At 40.2% G+C, this 18549-nt stretch overlaps 1 protein-coding gene across 2 annotated transcripts in view; it reads left to right on the plus strand.

Annotated features, from left to right (window-relative positions):
* The window catches only part of tax1bp1b (Tax1 (human T-cell leukemia virus type I) binding protein 1b), a 97478-nt gene that overhangs the window by 64750 nt on the left and 14179 nt on the right, over window positions 1-18549 (plus strand). Inside the window, exons 13-16 of one of the 2 annotated variants that reach the window (XM_055659915.1) lie at window positions 84-206; window positions 5393-5488; window positions 7463-7652; window positions 7788-7945. In XM_055659915.1, coding sequence (XP_055515890.1) covers window positions 84-206; window positions 5393-5488; window positions 7463-7652; window positions 7788-7945 — 567 coding nt within the window. The remainder of the gene's footprint in view (window positions 1-83; window positions 207-5392; window positions 5489-7462; window positions 7653-7787; window positions 7946-18549) is intronic. The other variant, XM_055659924.1, reaches the window with a different exon arrangement.

An 18549-nucleotide genomic window follows, 5' to 3' on the forward strand; every position in this document is an offset into this window, starting at 1 on the left:
ATTTCATTGAAACATAAAATGAGAAATGAAATAAGATGTAAATGTTCTTCTTTACTGACTAATTTTGTCTAATTCATCCTCAGGAAGAGAGTGAAAGAAGTCAAGCTTTTGCTGAAGAACTGGCTCATGTAAAAGAAAAATTGAAGCAGCAGTTAAAAATAAACAACGACCTAAAGCGAGAAGCTGCGGACGATCTTCAGTACAAGGTAAAACCATTCAGCAATGATTAAATCAGAGAAAAAAAGTATCATATGGTATTCTTTAACATGGGTATCTTCCAACTTTTGTTAACCAGGCTGTAAATGATTCAAAAGTGATAGGGAACAAAGATGAAAATTGTCAATAGAGTTGATGAATTGTTCTAAATTCTACATAAGATCAAAAGTAATAGGAGGAGAATTAGGCGATTCGGCCTATCTTCTACTCCGCCATTCAATCATGGCTGATCTATCTCTCCCTCGTAACCCCCATTCTCCTGCCTTCTCCCCATAAACTCTGACACCTGTACTAATCAAGAATCTATCTGTCTCTGCCTTAAATATCCACTGACCAATCCTCTTGCTTCCCGCTCATCTTTGCTATGTTGCACTTCTCTTTTATTTTTATACTGTCCCTGACTTCCCTTGTCAGCCACGGTCGCCCCTTACTCCCCTTGGAATCTTTCTTCCTCTTTGGAATGAACTGATCCTGCACCTTCTGTATTATTCCCAGAAATACCTGCCATTGTTGTTCCACTGTCATCCCTGCTAGGAAATCTTTCCAGTCAACTTTGGACAGCTCCTCCCTCATGGCTCCATAGTCCCCAACACTGACACCTCCGATTTACCCTTCTCCCTCTCAAATTGTATTATGGTCACTACCTCCTAATGGCTCCTTTACCTCAAATTCCCTTATCAAATCCGGTTCATTACACAACACTAAATCCAGAATTGCATTCTCCCTGGTAGGCTCCAATACAAGCTGCTCGAAGAATCCATCACGGAGGCACTCCACAAACTCCCTTTCTTGGGGTCCAGTACCAACCTGATTTTCCCTGTCTACCTGCATGTTGAAATCTCCCATAACAACCGCAGCATTACCTTTACAACATGTCAATTTTAACTCTTGATTCAACTTGCACCCTATATCCAGGCTACTGTTTGGGGGCCTGCAGATAAGTCCTATTAGGGTCTTTTTACCCAGGGTATTGAAGCTTCCACTGTGAGAAGTGGAGGTAAGATAGGTGGGAAAGTTGCACCATTGTTTAGGAACATCACAACAGAGGATATCATGGGGGGGAATATTCAGGTCGAATATAGAAATAGGAAACACATATCCCTTTAATCACATTGATGGCATTATAAAAGACTCCCAATAGTCAGTAATTAGAGGAACAAGCAGAACAAAATCACTGGTAAGTTTAGGAATAAAAGGGTTCTAAAAGGGTTATTTTAATTCTCCTAATATTGACTAGGACTGTGTTAGTGCTAGAAGGATTAGATAGAACAAAATTAATTACATGTGTTGTGAAAGTTTACTGAATCAATAATTAGATGGTCCATCCAGAGAAGGAGCTACACTTGATCAACTCATAGGAAAAGAGGTTGAACAGGGCATTGATGTGTCAGAGGTGGGTGGGGGGGAGGGCACCCTGGGACAAGTGACCATAATTCTATTGTTTTCAAGATAGTTTTGGAAAAAGATAGCAATGATCCTCAAGTTGAAGTCCTCAACTGGGGGCGACGGGGTGTAATTTTGATGACGTCTGTCAGGAACTTGCAAAAAATAACTGGTCGAGGATGTTTGGTTCTAAAGGGATATTAGAAATTTAAATAACACTTTTGCCTGACCATTTTCTGGATTCATTTATTTCCTCGTGATCACTTCAGTTTTTAAATATGTCTTTACAAAAGGTCTTACAGCTGAAGTCGATGCACTTTTAAAATAAATAATTTTCATTGTTTCCCGTTTCACAACACTCACGGTGTAGAAAATTGTTTGCATGCTCTGGAAACTCATTAATATGATCCAGGATTAAAAACTAATCCAATGCAAACTAACATTTACAATAGTTTGTACTGCATTTTAACTGGATTGACACAAGATTTGAAATCATTTTAGCTGAAAGCCTGATGTGGATTATACAGATGCAGCTTGAATTAGTGTTTTTAACAGCACATTATGGAAATTTTCAATTGATGTCTTTCAATATAGATACTTGCCAATTTCAATTAATTTTCTGCATGCTATGATTCAAAACAAATTAGAGCACTTATCATACTTTATTTTTCAGCACTTAATGGATTGTGCTTTTGCATTTATATTGCTTAAGACATGCTCATAATCATCAAGATATTTACTCACAATTCTTCTGGGAATTTCCCAATAATTCCTCTTTGTGATCTAATATCCAGTGTAAATTACTTAGATAGTTGCATTTGAAATATTCACAAATTTTCTCGCTGCTGGTTTTCTTGCAAACTCCCTTTTTAGAAGAAGTCTCAAATAACTGGGTTTGTTTAACAATACCATCAAAATGCTGCACACTGGTGTAATTCATTAAAAATTCCATCTCAAAACTCAAAAAATTATTGTGGTTTTGTTTAAAAGATTTCTGGAGAATTTTAATTTGCTGAATAAATTGCTCCTTAATTACATGCAAATTAGGCACTGTTCAAAGTAAAGAATTTGTACAGATCTCTGGTCAAGATTATTTAAAAAACGACACATGCATAGAAGTGCTCCAGATTAATTCTGACAAATCTCTTATTTGTATAAGATCACACAGAACATTTCTTGCACACCATTTATTTTCTTTTTTTAACCTTAAGTTATGTATACTTTGAAGAACAGATGTGACTTTTGTATAATATAAATAATTGGGTTCAGAAATAGATTGATTTGGACAAAATCCAATTTTCCAATATTCACCATGCATTCCGAAATATTCTAAAATACACAAAGTACTGGAGTAACTCAGCGGGTCAGGCAACATCGTTGGAGAAAAGTAATAGGTTTCATTTTGGATCGAGACCTTGGAAATGAGCTAATAGAAGGTACAAGGAACAAATGAATGAAAGATATGCAAAAAGTAACAATGATCAAGGAAGGGTGGAGCTCACAATGGTCCATTGTTGGCTGTGGGATACATACGGACAGTGATACTAACATGACGACTAGGAGTGGGGGATGAACGGAGAGGTTATTAAAGGTATAGAAATCAAAATTAATACCGCTGGATTTACAAGCGATAAAGCCCAAGCGAAAAATCAGGTGGTGTTCGTCCAATTTGCATTTGGCCTCAATCTGACAATGGAGGCGGCCCAGGGGCAGCAAGGTCAGTATGGGAATGGGAAGAAGAGTTAAAGTGTTTGACAACCGTGAGATTGCGTAGGCAAAGACGGACTGAGTGAAGATGTCAGCGAAATGATCACCCAGTCTGCGCTTGGTCTCACCAATATATAGTACACAGGCAGACCAGTTAGCTGAACATCGGTGGTAGGGAAGATGCTGCAGTCAATCATAAAAGATGAAATAGTGGCACAATTGGATATGTCACAGGATCGGTCCGAGTCTAATCTTCTGGAATTTTTTGAGGATGTAACTAGGAAAATGGATAAGGGAGAACCAGTGAATGGTAGTGTACCTGGACTTTCAGAATGCATTTGATAAGGTCCCACATAGGAGATTAGTGGGCAAAATTAGGGCACATGGTATTGGGGGTAGAGTGCTGACATGGATAGAAAATTGGTTGGCAGACAGGAAACAAAGGGTAGCGATGAACAGGTCCCTTTCAGAATTACAGGCAGTGACTAGTGGGGTACGGCAAGGCTCGATGCTGGGACCGCAGCTATTTAAAATATACATCAATGATTTAGATGAAGGGATTCAAAGTAACATTAGCAATTTTGCAGATGACACAAAGCTGGGTGGCAGTGTGAACTGTGAGGAGGATGCTACGAGAATGCAGGGTGACTTGGACAATTTGGGTGAGTGGGCAGATGCATGGCAGATGCAGTTTAATGTGGATAAATGTGAGGTTATCCACTTTGGTAGCAAAAACAGGAAGGCAGATTATTATCTAAATGGTGTCAAGTTGGGAAAAGGGGAAGTGCAACGGGATCTGGTGGTCTATAAAAGTAAACATGCAGGTACAGCAGGCAGTGAAGAAAGCGAATGGCATGTTTGCCTTCATAACAAGAGGAGTTGAGTATAGGAGCAAAGATGTCCTTTTGCAGTTGTATGGTGTCCCAGTGAGACCGTACCTGGAGTATTGTGTCCCCTAACTTGAGGAAGGACATTATTGCTATTGTGGGAGTGCAGCGTGGGTTCACATGGAGCGGCTGGGCTTGTATACTCTGGAGTTTAGAAGGACGAGAGGGGATCTTATTGAAACATATAAGATTATTAAAGGTTTGGACACGCTAGAGGCAGGAAACTTGTTCCCGATGTTGGGGGAGTTCAGAACCAGGGGCCACAGTTTAAGAATAAGGGGTAAGGCATTTAGAACTGAGATGAGGAAACAATTTTTCACAAAGAGTTGTGAGTCTGTGGAATTCTCTGCTTCAGAGGGCTGTGAAGGCCGGTTCTCTGGATACTTTCAAGAGAGAGCTTGATAAGGCTCTTAAAGATAGCAGAGTCATGGGATATGGTGAGAAGGCAGTAACGGGGTACTGATTGTGGATGATCAGCCATGATCACATTGAATGGCGGTGCTGGCTCGAAGGGCCGAATGGCCTACTCCTGCACCTATTGTCTATTGATTATTGAACTGCCAATCCAGCTTATCTCTCAACATCACTTTCATAATAGGTTAAATATAAAAATCCCATGAGCTGATCCATATCCATATTTGAAGCTTCTTCTATTAAAATAAACGTAGTTTCACTTCTCTTCCATACTACCTGTATTTCTCCTGCCTGCTGGACTTCTGTTGTTCTGCAGCAAGTAAGAATTTCATTGTCCCGTCCGGCACATATGACAATAAAACACTCTTGACTCTTGACCTCATTAATAATCACTTTCTCACTATGTTTAATTTGGCATGGCACTCAGTTGGACATATGGGCAGAGAAATGGCAGGTGAAGTTTAATGTGGTCAAGTATAAGGTGTTGCACTTTGTGGGGTCAAATGTAAGGAGAAAGTATACGTATATAATAGGACCCTAACAAACATTGAAATATTGAGGGTCCTTGGCATGCAAGTCCATGGCTCCCTGAAAGAGATAACACAAGTAGATGATGGTAAAGAAGGTGTATGGCATGTTTGCTTTTTCTGGGCTGCACTGTTCTGTTGTACACATTACGGCAGATACAAGTACAGTCATAAACACAGCACCATTCCTATCATTGAGTAATATTTTAATGAAAGTAAAAGCAATATAATTTCTTGCTGTCCAACTGTTTCTTCCAGGTTTTACTCTTAGAGAAAGAGCAGGAAATACAGGAACTCAAAGCAAAATTGACAAAAATTGATAAAGAGAAAGAAATGCTGGAAGAGCTGAAGAAGGCACGTGTTTCAAATGTATCCGCTCTTTTTTCTGATTTTCATTATATAACTAGACCAAGTGGGACCCGTTGGGCCCCGTCCCCCACCGCAATAATCCACCACTCACCCATAACCCCCCGCAGGGGAGGCCTGGTCCCCCAATGCAACTCATTCCCCAACGTAAGATCCCACCACTCACCCGTTCCCCCAATGCAACCTGTTCCCCCAATACAATATTCTGCCACTCACCCATAGTCCCCAACTGTGCAGGTCATTTTAAACTTTAAAAATAATGCAATTGCACCAAGATTTAATGTGATGTAGGTGCCACTGACAAGGCCATCTTTTGTTATCCAAATCTAATTATTAAACTTTGCTGTGCTGGGTTAGGCTGGCAGATTATTTGCAGATTATTTCTCTGAAGGACATTTGCTGTGACGGACTCGGTGTTCTGGGATAGAAACATTGTAGCCAGTAGGGAATTGTGATGTCATAACTGCCTAACTGCCAGTGTACATTTGAAGAAATCCAACTTTTAAATGTCACTTTAAAACTTAAATATCCCCCACTACGTCCCTCTCCTTACAATAATGTAAAAACGCTCTCATAGCTTGGGTATTGATAGCAGAGATCACATTGTGATGCCATTTTCGGTTTTCGGAATCTTCACGGCAGCTTGTGTGAAAGATCCTATTGTGATTGGACAACTGTGAGATGCCATTGTGACATCATCACTGGAAGCTGCTGGAAGAGTCTCCCTCAAAAGCAGTTATTATTTTCGAAGTTGGCTTTTTAAAACTTTAAATATCAATAACTTGTGAAAGATAACATCAAATCTGAAGGAAACTTATTAAATCAACGACAGAAAAAAAGTTGAGTAAGGTTCTGCAAAAATGTTTGCGCTATTTATTGGGCACCGTTTTCGCGAAAATACATACGCCCCACACACACCACACACACCAGACTTTTATAAGTATACTAGACCAAGTGCAGACCCGTTGGGTGTATGTCCGATTCGATTTTCAGATATTTTTTCAGATTAGATTTTTTGGCCTTTGATTCCTTTGATTCCAAAACCACACGCAGAAACTCCGAGATTTTTTCCATTTCGGTAGAGATTTTCACTTTTACATTCGCAAATCAACTCCTCATTAAATTTTGTCGTTTTTATGTACACATTTTTATTAAAATCCTTCCCCCCCAAAAATTTCAAAATGTTAAAAAAAATCAAACAGCTCTCACCCATAGAATGTTGGTGAACATTCCATCGTGTGATGTCACAATGCCCAATGCTCACAGGTGTCCAACCGGAATTGATTCATTTACATATGCCTTTGCTCCAGCCCCAGCCCCGCCTCCCCCGCGTGATGTTGCAGCACATTCCATTGTGTGATGTCACAATACCATGGAGGAGAAAGAAGAGGAAGGGTGAAGGGGGGGAGGGAGTTCTGGGGATGAGGGGAAATCAGCCGTGCCTGGGCAGTTGGGGGCTAAGAGTGAGTGGTGCAATATTGGGGAAGGGTTGCATTGGAGGAACGGGTGAGTGGTAGAATATTGCATTGGGGAACGGGTTGCGTTGGGGGACCAGGCCGCCCATGTGACAGGGACCCAACGGGTCCCACTTAGTCTAGTTCAGTATAAAACTGAAGAAAGACAAGAATACAAGGTGTAATGCACTGGTAAAATATATAATCTCAGTTGATCAAAAATCTCATGGTATTTATACTATGTAATAAGGATTATTTAAAATCTGATGGCATGAATTATGATGAAACTTTGTAAAATTACATATTTTTTTCCTAAGCACTGTAACTGAAATATCTTTTTGATTTATAATAAAGTTACCGAAAACAAGTAGATTACCTAATTTTGATATGTTATTTTCTGGACAAAACATAGCTGTATAACAAATATTTATAGCTTTGTTAATCTTATTTATTTTTGGCTCTCAATGTATACATTATTCCACCACTAACTGCATTCTCTGTTTTGCAGGAATTTTCACAAGAGGTGAGCAGGCATGATGGAGAAAGAGTCCCTGAAGAGGTCATTTTACAAAATTCAAAACACCAAGATGATCAGGAAATACTTCAATATCCAAATCCATATTCTTTGGACCCTCCCCTGGTGCCCATTAAACATCCTGGACTACTATTTGGAAATCCTTATGCCGAGCCTGGAAGAGGTTGGTGTTATTAATCTGATACATCCTCTTGGTATATGAAGACAGATCAACATGAAATTATTGATCAATGAGGTACCACTAAAATGTCAGCCATTTTTGTCACTGAACAAATTGACACGTTTTCCTTATGCTTAGGTTTAGATGCAGCAGCTGCAACACTTTATTCTGATGAGATCCATAAAGTACCTGCAGGAATCCACCCATGGGGATCGGAGAGTGCCGTGGTCTGCAGCCAACCCTCTCGTAACTTCAGTCGGCCAGATGGCCTTGAGGACCCTGAAGAGCTTATTAATGCAAGTTCTAATTGATTTTCATTTGCTTTTAAAGAAAATTATATTCAGTTTGTTGCAAAAAAAAGGCTTTGACATGTCATTATTTCGAGCCACCTGTAGTTCAGCAACAAAGTTTACTCGTTGTACAATTGAGTGTCAGAAATAAGTTTTCTCACAACCAAAATTATAAGTAAATGCGAGTAATGCGAATAATACAACTTGTGCAACAATCATCTGAATACTGAAGGCAATGAATTCCTTTCATACTTACATGATATAAGTGTATTTCATTGACTCATAAAATACCCCTTTTTCATGTTTATCTTTTAATTGTAATAATTATAGCAGTATTTCAATTTCACGATGCAGAAATATTCCTATCCTTCTGATTAATTTTACTGATGGTATGTCTCGTTGTCACCTTCCCCTCGGATAACAATGGACCATTCGACATTTCCTTTAGCATTGTCTGTTTTGATCTGTCGTTTTCACGCCTTACCCTTCCATTTCTCTAGTTCCCCTTTACCCTGACAGTCTAAGGCAGGGTCTCAATCTGAAACATCACCCATTCCTACTCGCCAGAGATGCTGCCTATCCCTCTGAGTTACTCCAACATTATGTCTATCACAGAAATATTCATACATATATTATGCTGCATTTCAAAATGAACAGTGGAAGGTTTTGCAATCAAACCAAGTATTTTTCACCTCTGGTAAATGCACAGAATTAAATGTACTTCATTGCCATCTCTACCTTAAGATACTGTGTCTCTAGTGGGCATCATTTGCAAAATAATACCAAATGTTTATGTTTGTATAAGGGTCATTTAACTCTCCGTTAAAATATATTGATGTGGGAATCATAACAAACACAGTGTGGAGAGTGCAGTAGTTGGCATTTCAGGTTGATGAGTTTTCAACAGAAATTTGAACAAACAAAATGGGGAGAAGGCAGGAGAATGGGGTTGAGAGGGAAAGATAGATCAGCCATGATCGAATGGTGATGTAGACTTGATGGGCCGAATGGCCTAATTCTGCTCCTACAACATGAATTTGTGAACTTTGAAACTAGACTTTAAGAAGAGTTTTGAAGTTTTAATGAACACTTGACGCAGTGGGACCCGTTGGGTCCCAGTCACACGGGAGGCTTGGTCCCCCAACGCAACCCATTCCACAACGCAATATTCCTCCACTCAACCGTTCCCCCAACGCAATATTCCACCACTCACCCAAAGCCGGTAACTGTGCAGGTGCGGCTCATTTCCCCATATCCACCAGCACTCCCTCCCCCTCCTCTTCATGTGTGTGAGGGAAGGGGGGCGGGGGGGGGAGGGGGGAGGGGAGGGAGGGTGTGTGTGGGGGGAGAGGGTGGTGCGTGGGGGGGTGGGGGGGGGTGCGAGGGAGGGTGGTTGGGGGAGAAGGTGGGGAGAGTGGTGGGGGGGAGGGTGGTGGTGGGGGAGAGGGTGGTGCGTGGGGGGGAGAGGTGGTGCGTGGGGGGAGAGAGGGTGGTGCGTGGGGGGAGAGGGTGGTGCGTGGGGGGGAGAGGGTGGTGCGTGGGGGGAGAGGGTGGTGCGTGGGGGGGGAGGGTGTGTGTGTGGGGAGGGAGGGGGGGGGGAGAGGGTGTTGTGGGGGGTGGGGAAGAGTGGTGCGTGGGGGGAGAGGGTGGGGGGGGAGAGCGTGGTGTGTGGGGGAGAGCGTGGGGGAGAGGGTGGTGCAGGGGGTGCATGGGGGTGGGGGGCCGTGGGGGGTGTATGTGGGCGGGAGTGGTGTGGGAGGGGGTAGGAAGGGTGGGGGGAAGGGTGTGTGGGGCGGGGGGTGTGAGGGGAGGGAGGATGGGGGAGGGGGGTGATAACCAGAGGATAACAAGTTCAGAGCTTTAGTTATGTACAGATTGAAGATAGACAAAAATGCTGGAGAAACTCAGCGGGTGAGGCAGCATCTATGGAGCGAAGGAAATAGGCGACGTTTCGGGTCGGAAGCCTTCTTCAACCATTGAAGATGGTAATTTTGGATGTATCAAGATTGTGCTGCATTGAAGAAACATAGAAAGAGTCAATAGGAAATCTCAAGCTCATTAGGTTTGTTTGAACAATTGAACTTATGATTTAAGACCATGAGACATAGGAGCAGAATTAGGCTGAACCATTGAGTCAACTGTCGTTCACTTATGGTTGATCTAGGCTTTCAAGCCCCTTCTCTTGACCTCCCTGCAATCTTTGACACCATTATTAATCAAAAACCTATCAGTCTCTGCTTTAAAAATACCCAATGTCTTACCCTTCACAATCATCTGTGGCAACGTTTTCTACAGATTTACCACCCTCTGGCTGAAGAAATTCCCCATCATCTCTATTCTAAAGTTACATTATTTTATTCAGAGGCTGTGCCCTCTGTTTCGAGGCTCCCCATAACTGGAAACATCCTTTCCATATCCACTCTATCTAGGCCTTCCATTATCGGGTAGGTTTCAATGAGATTCTATCCCCCCCCATCCCCTCCCCTCCACACTATGTTCTTCAAAACATAGAAATAAAACCTTCTACAACCTAATATGTTTTTCTGAAAAGCAATTGGAATTGGTCAAAAGATTATTAAATGCCTAGGAAATAGTCTTGCATATCTATTTGTGTCCACGTTAGTGCAGAATTGGAGTATCATCCTGAAGAAGCTATGAATTACTGGTGCCTTGGAAATGGAAATTCTGCCAGGAATTTAAATTCTAAAACCCAATAATAAATGAAGATGGTTTGTAGCAATGGGTCGCAATGAAGTGCAAGGGAGAAATTAGTGTAGTGTGAGTGGAGAAATGTATATGTTTACCATCGTGTCCACTTGAGTTTTGAGAGGAATGGTATTAAAGAAAATTGGATGGAGGATGAAGGATGGACGACAGAGATTGCAAAGGGTTGTTGCGTTGATTCAGTTTGCAGACAGGAGGGAGCTTGTTAACAGGAAGGAGTTGGGAGACGAGACTGCAGAGGGATGTGAAAGTTAATTTAGAAATGCTGCCAGTTTGAAGACCTGTGTAACTTAGCTGAGGACCAGTGTAGATCAGCGAGCACAGACCTTCGTAATTATGCTACAGTAATTAAATAATGTTTGTATAAAGTGCCAACCTATATTTAACATAAAGGTAGACGCAAAATGCTGGAACAACGCAGTTGGACAGGCAGCATCTCTGGAGAGAAGGAATGGGTGCGTTTCGGGTTGAGACCCTTCTTCAGACTGAAGAGTCTCGACCCGAAACATCACCCATTCCTTCTCTCCAGAGATGCTGCCTGTCCCGCTGAGTTACTCCGGCATTTTGTGTCCACCTTCGATTTAAACCAGCATCTGCAGTTCTTTTCTACCTATAATTAACATGTTTGCTGAAGTATGAAGGTGTATGGGTCATATAAATCAACCACAAGACTCCACCCCTGTACACCTTCATCCTCCAACAATAAAGGTTCATAGCAAACTCTTAGAAAATATTGACCAGTTCCTATGTCTCAAGACCAATTGCTCAGCAAATGCACACAATGATTATGAAATTTCCCCATTATCTTTAATAAACCATCAACAACATTTGGTGCATTGAGGAAAAGGGTATTTTAAAATCAAAACCTCACACTGAGTACAGAACTCAAGGTCTTCAGGTCAGCAGTTATCCCTGCCGTTCTAAGACTTGGACTTTACACAGCAGGCACTACCAGGCACTGTCACTGCATAATCTTCCACATTCACTGGAAGGATAAGAGAAACATTGTAATTATCCTCTCGCGGGCTAATATTGACAGAATTGAGCGTCTAGTTTTTCTCAATGGCTCCACTGAGGACTCTGTCACTCACATGCCTGACACCAGATTCCTGAAGCAGACATGTTTAGTTTAGAGTTTAATTTATAGCTATAGTGTGGAAACAGTCCCTTCGGCCCACCGCACTATCCAGTGATCACCCATACACAAGTTCTATCCTACTCACGAGGGGCAATTTATAGAAGCCAATTAACCTACAAATCTGCACTTCTTTGGAATGTGGGAGGAAACCGAAGCACCCAGGGAGAATGTATAAACTGTACAAATAGAGCCTGCAGTCAGGAGCAAGCTCTGAAACTCACGTTCCATAGAGACAGCACCCGTAGTCAAGATCGAACCTGTGTCTTTGGTGTTGTAAGGCAGCAACTTTACTGCTGCGCCACCGTGCCTACTGCTACTCTACTGCTTAACTGCTTACACTGCTGTTCTGCCCTACCTGGTGGATATTATTCCGAGCTCTTTCATATGCATAGATTACACCCCAGGCAGACAGAAGGAATTATTCAAAAATGTACACAAAGCCTCTTTGTATTCCATGACCCATGACTGCAGAGGTTGAAGGAACATTAGGGCTGGGTATTAAGAATGTTGTAAAATGTTAAGAATGTAGTAGCACTCAGTGGCCTTGAATAAATGGAAGAAAAATTGCACCACCTCAAAAGCTACTCATCCACCCACCATCTGCTCATCGGTAAGAAAAATGTGTGCTTTCTACATTGGCTTCATTAGTCACCTCAGAACCCACAAAAGTGGAAGTAAATCGCTCTTGATCCCGTAATTGCCCGAGAAGAAAAGATTCACGGGAATCTTCAGTAGAATTTTGTGTTGGCTGTTTGTGAAATTGTGAAGTTGAGAAAGTCAAATCTAAGGGTTATATTTGTATTGGCAAGGATTTAAGTTGTAGATGCTGGGCACAATGTTATTGTAGATTAATGAAAATTAATATCTCCATTTATATATCTAATCAAATATTTGGTGTCTGTTCTTTTAATTGTTTTTTATTTTCATGTAATTGTTGTATAATCATTTCTAATTATTGATTGGAAGGGTTTGAAGTAAAGATGAATGAGAATTTATTTTTCAGTGGTAATTCTTTTATGCTCTTGGCTAATTTCAAATTGCAGTGTTCCATTGTTTGGAATTTTGTTCACAATGAGTACAGCAGTATCATGACCTGTTTCTCATTTGATCTAGTTTGCTGCATTTAATTGCTATTAACCTTTGTGGAAGCTGAACAGTGTACAGACAGAAATGATTTCAAATCTATGGCTGAGCATCTGAGAAAGGGAGAATGATTTTCACCTTCCTGACTTTTATCCTTTTCTGCCTGTTATTGCATATAATTAGAGAAACTGTCACGAGTACATTGAAAGAATAGAAATGCGCACTTGGCGATGTTACCTACCATGGTGCTCATTCTGCATTGCTAATATGACCATCCCCAGTGCAAGTGTTACATGTGACAAGTTCTTTTCGTCATCTGCTGCTGTTTAATTAGCACTGTATTCACTCTGATCTGAGTGCCTTTGATCCTCTTTGCCCTTCTGCAAACCCAGGAGGAAGAACGCTTGTGTCTTGTGCTCATTTGCTGACATAGCTCAGCTTTTGTAATGAGACAGAGGGATTCTAATGTGTACCAATGAGCACATTGTCAGTGGGTCATAGGTTTTACAGAATTGCAATTCCTTAAAGAACATGAAACTATTTAAATGTTTCAGAAATTATAGATTATATTGTTTTCTTTGTTTTTGAGGGTACTTTCAATTCAATATACCTCTATCAGACTATTTTGTTCTGATGCAAAAGACTAAGTATGTACAATTCAATTAATTCTTCAATTAATCAAATCTGCAGTTAGTTGAAAATCATTTAGATTGAATCTTGGAGCTTAATTTCAGCCAAATGTCATTTTGCTGCAGCAACAATGTTTACATTTGCTTTAAATATTTAAGATTAATATTCCAAACAAACCTTTTGTATACGCAAATGTTAATTTATTGTAACTAAATTGTCACGATTGTAAATTTACAAATTTTTCATAGACACTTATTTAAAATTCTATATCATTTGTATGAACTTACTACTGTAGAAGTGACTTTATCAATGCAATTTTAAGTATTCAAAACACTACAGTTTCATAGTCTTTGACTATTATGTTTCTATTCTCCTTCTTCACATCCAGTTTATTTTATATTCCATCCAGTTTATTTTATATTTACATTGTTAAAGCTAAAACGTTGGATGCTTGCAAAACAGTACCATGCAGTAACGTGCTGTTTCCAGTGCTGTTGAGCTCAAAATGTAGCTTTATGACCCATTTGCATTGGCAGTCCCCATATCTGCAAAGCTATTTTAACATTACAGAATTTGGAAAGATTATAGTGGCCTAAATGGTGGTCTCGGGTTGTTCAAAATAAGATGCATTTTTGAGTAAATAATTGATGGCAGATGATACACCGCAAATGAATTAAGCTCCTAACACCAACCATGCCAATCAAACTTTAAACATAATTTTGCATAGAGGACATCAGACTCTGAAGTTGGTGACTGGCATAATTTGATAGATTACGATGTGAAATCATATTTTTATATGGCCAATTTATAGCGAAGCTATATTGATCTGAAAGGTTTTGCTGAAATTTAATTTACCTGCAATGTTAACTCGGCTATTTAAAGTTTAGCTGTTTTTATTTCAGGTATACAGCATTTGCAGTTACTTATTGTTTTCTTCTAAATCTGCATTGTTCACGTTTAATGCATTTCTTTTTGAAGAAAGGTCATTTTTGCTTATTGAAACGTGTTCATTATTGATGGCTAAGTTTATACAAATCAGCTGTGATTACATATTTGCCTCTTTAGATAGGCCAGGGAATAAGTCTCCATTATCTAGAAAAATATTGCAAACTAAGTCAATGACTAGTCTGAAGTACATTGGTGTGTTCTTACCCAGTCTTGCTGAGGAAAAACAACAAAAAGTCTGATTTCTTAAAACGGTTCAACAGATGGCATGGTTTTTCTGTTTTTCATTCATGACAAGTGATGCTCAATGAGTTCATCCTTTATCCAGGCTCTTTAACAGCATTGATTAAATTACAGGATCTTTTTGTTTAGAATATCCATAGCAAATGAATAAATTAATAAACTAAATAGATAAAAATAAAAATATTAAGACTTACATTTATTATGTTCAAATCGACAAATTTCACATTCATCGTCTTATTTTTTTTGTTATTGTTTTATGAATATCTATTTTGATCCATCACTTGTAATGTTATTGCTGCACCTGTGATCTTGCTTATAATCTTATCTTAATTGATTACATCAATGATAGTCCTGTATCTGGACAAACTATATTAAACTGCTAAATTTATTGGAACGTAGGAAATACTAGAGGAAATTGGCCAAGGTCCATCTAATTTACTTCTACATTCTGGAAGTCACATGAACCCACGGATATAAATAAGGGTATTCTTATACTAATAGTATATAATATTAAATATAAAATAAATAATAATAAATAAATAATGGCAGTTCTTTGTGGTATAACCAAGACTTTATGCTAATGGTAAAACAAATAAAGGCGTTTGTGTTACTTTACCAATTCCACTATTGGCAAGTTAGAATTGCTAACCTTTAATTGATTAAACTGTTGACATAGGAAGGATCATAACAAACACACAACCACTGCGATTCATAGTCATAGAGCCGTTTAGAATCTTCTACCTTGGGGGGGAAAAAAGTTACCCTTCAACTTCCCACACACCAAAGAAAATGGTTTTGACATATTACAAAAGTGGAGGTATTGGCAGTTTTAAAGCACATTGAGTAGAAAATCCCCAGTGCTTGACTGTACATCCTTGAAACTTGTAGGAAAACTAAAGTATTTGCAAGGTCCTTGCCAAGATACGAATATCGCATTTAACCATTGGTAAAGTTCCAAAACTAGCGGGTGACTAATGTTATACCATTATTTATTTAAAAGGGGCAGCAAGGACAAGCCAGAGAACTATTGGCCAGGGTATGGCAGACATCAGTGGTGGGAAAGTTGTTGAAGGGTTTGGAGGGCAATGGGCCAAATGTGGCATATGGGACTCGCCCACAATGCCAAGTTAGTTATGTGCTGTATAACTCTGATTCTATCCATCCTTGCCCTATAACTCATGCCCAATAACATCTGCACTCTTTCCAACTTAATGACACTCTCCCTATAACTGGGCAATCGAAACTGCTTACAGTAATCGAAGTGTGATCTCACCAACGACTTGTACAGCTGTATCGTGTCCCAACCTTTGTACCAAATGCCCTTCCTTTTTCTCCAGAGATGCTGCCTGACCCGCTGAGTTACTCCAGCGCTTCGTGTTTCCTTCCCAATGAAGCCAGCGAGCCAACATCTCCTGCATCATCATGTCTATCTGAATGCCATTTTCAAAGAGCTATGTGCCCCAACTTCTAAATCTCTTTGTAATTCCTGCACTGGTTTGATATACCAATACCTCACACTTGTCGTGATCTTTAATTGAGACAGTATCAATAAAATTAAGGTGCAACGCCATGGATGTGTTATAATTTGCTTGAAATTAAACCACAGACACATGATAGAAAAACGTCAATAGGTGATTCGGCCAGCCCCTTGAGTTTGTTCTCAGTTCCACTGATCTTTCAGGTAATTCATACCATGCCCTATCTTCATGTATTCATGAAACAATTTTTTTTACCCCCCCAATATCCCTATGGGAGAGAAGTGCACTCATAGATATGTGTTTCTCTGGCTACTATCCTGAAAGATCTGCCCTGAATTATAGTTGTGCTTGTTTTTCCACATTTCCTAACTACGGAAATGAGTAAAGTATGCCTTGCCCCCTTTATCAATACTTTTCATAATTTCCATAAATCACCATCTCAAAATTATTCCTAGTCTTCTACATACTATGAATAAAAACATGAAGGTGTGTGCATTGTTGTTAAATTGAATTGTTAAATGATGATGTGTTTTGAGCTGATTTCTACTTTTGTCATCTGAAATAGCAGCATATTTTGTGTAGCGGCAAAGGTGCTAACTACTTGATGGAGGGAACAACCAGCTACTTATTTTGAATGTGATTGAACAGACAGCATCTATTGTTACTCCTGATAAATGAGGTAGAACAGGCTAGAGTAAAATCACTTTTGATGTGTTTTTGAGACACAGACCATTCAGGCTGTTCCTCCCACGTTTATTTTCTGAAGCCAGCTGTTATAGTGGCACTCTTGCGCTGTCAAAGTTTGCTGTTTAAACATCTGTACAAGAGATTGAAGAACAATGTGTGCGGCTGGCACATTAATGTTGTACTAGATTAGATAATTTGTATTGTATGAGGTGTTCAACAATTGGACAAAAAACATTTTGGGAAATGAAAATTCCATAAAGAAGTTTTAAAGAAGTGGTCAGTTCTTCACCAATATGTAGATGAAATTGATTCTTCAGCCAGAATCAGTTTTGAAAAACAGTATGGTCTGAACCATATTGCTGTATGTGAGCTCTTAGTAGCTACATCACAATTAATGGTAACTGCATTTCAAAAAAAGCATTTAATTGGCAGACATTATATGAAACCTACAGCCTTTGTGTAAAAGATGCTATACAACTGCAAGTATTTAGTGGATGATCAATTAATGCAGCATCAAAACTCGCAAAAAACTTAATCAGCAAGCTTCATCGTAATTGAGTAAAAATTTCAGTTTAAAATAGTGAAAATTTATTGTTGAAAATTCTGTATCGATAATTTACAAATTTGAAGTAATAAATCAGTGCTTGTGTTTCCCGTGACACCATGTTTATATCTTCCTAAAACATTTTTTACTAGTGTCTCTGGAATATTTAGCCTAATCAAATGGCACCAGCTGAGACTATGCACACGGTGTATTAAACTTTCTTGACATGGTTGCCCATGCCACCTCGCTCTAAATCCAGTCCTTGCCCAAGCTGAGTAAGATTGTCCTTGCATGTTAATTGACAATTGTTTATTAAGATTACAATTCATCCAAAAAATTCCCAGAATGGCTTCCATTTTACTCTTAAACCTGCCTCCATTCTGGTCCGCGTCTCATCCAATTGCTATCACTCAGCAATGTTTGTTAAAGGTATGATATTAGACCCCATGTGTAGGCAGCCAAGAACCAGTTCAAAAGTTCTGCCACTTGCCTCTCCCATCCCACCATTTATGATGCTTGGATTGTACTGTAATCTGGATAATTTCCAATTTCTATTAATTGTACCTCAAACATGATGATTTAATTGATACAAGATATATATTCATCACATGTGCCAGATGGCACAGTGAAATGAAATTCCCATACAGCCATACAATTTAAAAATAAGGGACACAACACACTATAGGGTTTGACATAAAACATCCCCACACAGCAGAATCAAAGTTTCCCACTGTGTGGGAAGGCACCAAAGTCAGTCTCTTCCTCCATTGTTCCCCGTGGTCAGGGCCTCCCTGTGCCCTCCGCAGTTGCCGCTACGGGCGGCCCGATGTTCAGGACCGCTCGCCGGGGTGTTGTAAGTCCGACGTCAGGGCTGCGGGACGTCCTCAGCGGCTTGGACACCAGAGTCGGCCCCCTCCTACTGGAGTCGGCGGCTTCCAAAGTCCGCAGGCCGCGCCGGGTGGAGACTGCTGCTGGAGAAACTCTGCAAGGTGCCCCAGGACTCCACGATGTTGTTCAGCGCCGCCCGCGTTGGAAGCTCTCCGCACCAGAGCTCCACGATGTTGGAGCAACGGCCCAACGCTCTGGAGCTCCAAACGGCGACCCGGGTAGGCATCGCCCGCTCCGCGGTGACTCCAGC

The sequence above is a fragment of the Leucoraja erinacea genome, chromosome 2 (genome assembly GCF_028641065.1).
Source record: "Leucoraja erinacea ecotype New England chromosome 2, Leri_hhj_1, whole genome shotgun sequence".
Classification (NCBI taxonomy): Eukaryota; Metazoa; Chordata; class Chondrichthyes; order Rajiformes; family Rajidae; genus Leucoraja; species Leucoraja erinaceus.